The sequence below is a fragment of the Populus euphratica genome, unplaced genomic scaffold (genome assembly GCF_000495115.2).
Source record: "Populus euphratica unplaced genomic scaffold, PopEup_1.0 scaffold7244.1, whole genome shotgun sequence".
Taxonomy (NCBI): domain Eukaryota; kingdom Viridiplantae; phylum Streptophyta; class Magnoliopsida; order Malpighiales; family Salicaceae; genus Populus; species Populus euphratica.
In genome coordinates, this window is record NW_011506998.1 from 1 (window position 1) to 1579 (window position 1579).

General features: G+C 39.1%; 1 protein-coding gene across 1 annotated transcript; it reads left to right on the plus strand.

The window, feature by feature from the left end:
• Positions 1-6: 6 nt before the first annotated feature.
• On the plus strand, positions 7-1571 carry LOC105120349 (uncharacterized; the record flags this gene model as incomplete). The annotated part of the gene is made up of 2 exons (XM_011018513.1): positions 7-389; positions 516-1571. A coding segment is annotated over exon 2 (887 nt), but the record flags the coding sequence as incomplete, so codon positions are not given.
• Positions 1572-1579: the final 8 nt, after the last annotated feature.

Consider the following 1579-nt stretch of genomic DNA (forward strand, 5'->3'; position numbering starts at 1 on the left):
AAATTGTACTTGCTAAAAATAGTTGCAAAGTTCTGCTGAAGGTGGGTACCAGACTTGGCCAAATTTAGCTTAACTGAACTGCTTGGCCTAAAATTGATGGACAATAGCTACTTTCAATAAAATTGCAGAGGAATAATTTCTGTTCCAGCCTTTTCTTTGACAGCCTCAGATTAGTTGCATTTCTCAAAGTTATCTAATTTTTTCTTGATGTCACAATTTCCAAATCCATTAACTGAGTCTCCTGCAACATATGTTTTGGTTCCTGCAAATTCCATACAAGGTCTCTCCGTCTCTTGAACATTTTGGTTCCTTCCTTATCTTCAATCACCATCGAGAATTGCATCAGATTCAACGTGTGATGTTGGTCTGTCAATGCTGATTAGGCCAAGGTAACCACCCTTTTTGTGTTTCTTAAAGGAAGCTTGCATGGTATTAGATTTCTTAAGAAAGTTGATTGGTATCTGTTTTGAGGACATATGACCGATGTTAATATGATGTTTTTCTGTGTTTTGCAGGTAGTTTTCCAATTTATGTGCATTGGAACAATCATTAATTGCTGCAGGGGAACTGCTTTTGGTGTTTGATCCTTTTATCAAGATTGAAATGTCAGCCTGTTCCATCACAGCATCTGCAAGCTCAAGGCCTAATTTGTCGAAATAGAAGGCATTCGTTACGTTTTACATTATGTTTGCTCATCTTCCAGGAGCTGAGCCAACTAACTATACAAAACCATCATCCACGGAGAAAGAAACCGAGGAGCAGACAACAAACAAATCTCCTCAAATCTCTGTCACCTACATCTACACGGTGGAGGTAGCAGAATTGCTCAGCAATGTAACAGTTACATGGAACAAAAATGTTATGAACTGTTCTCTTAGCATTAGTGTAGAAAACCCTTTGGATGAAAGTCATTACACTTGCAAGATTGATATAAAGACTTGGCAGTTTTGGGGGAAAAAAGGTCTAAAATCTTTTGAAGTAGATGGAAAAAGAGTAGATGTTTACTGGGATTTTCGACAAGCGAAATTCTCAAACCATGCTGAGCCCTTATCAGATTACTATGTTGCTTTGGTCTACAATGAAGAGGTGGTTTTAATGCTTGGAGATATGAAGATGGATGCTTTCAAGAGAACCAAAAAGAGACCATCATTGACAGAACCTATATTGCTGTGCAAGAAAGAAAATGTGTATGGGAAGCGATCATTTTGTGCCAAGGCAGTGTTCCAAAAAGACAAGACAGAACATGACCTCGTCATTGAATTTTCTTTGTCAGGACTAGGTGATCCTGAAATGGGGATTACCATAGACGGATTCGAGGTGATTCGAGTAATGAATTTGAATTGGAGATTTAGAGGCAATGAGAATATGAAAGTGGATGATGTTGGGGTACAGATTTTTTGGGATGTTCATGATTGGTTGTTTACTGGCTCTAGCACAAGTCATGGACTGTTCATCCTGAAGCCAGCAGCAGAAGAAGGTGGGGATGATAAAGTTGGAGATGGTAGACATTGCAGAGGCAATGATGGAGGCATGTATGATTCACCAAAGGAAAGGTCTTCTTCAACACCAGGGTTTTTCC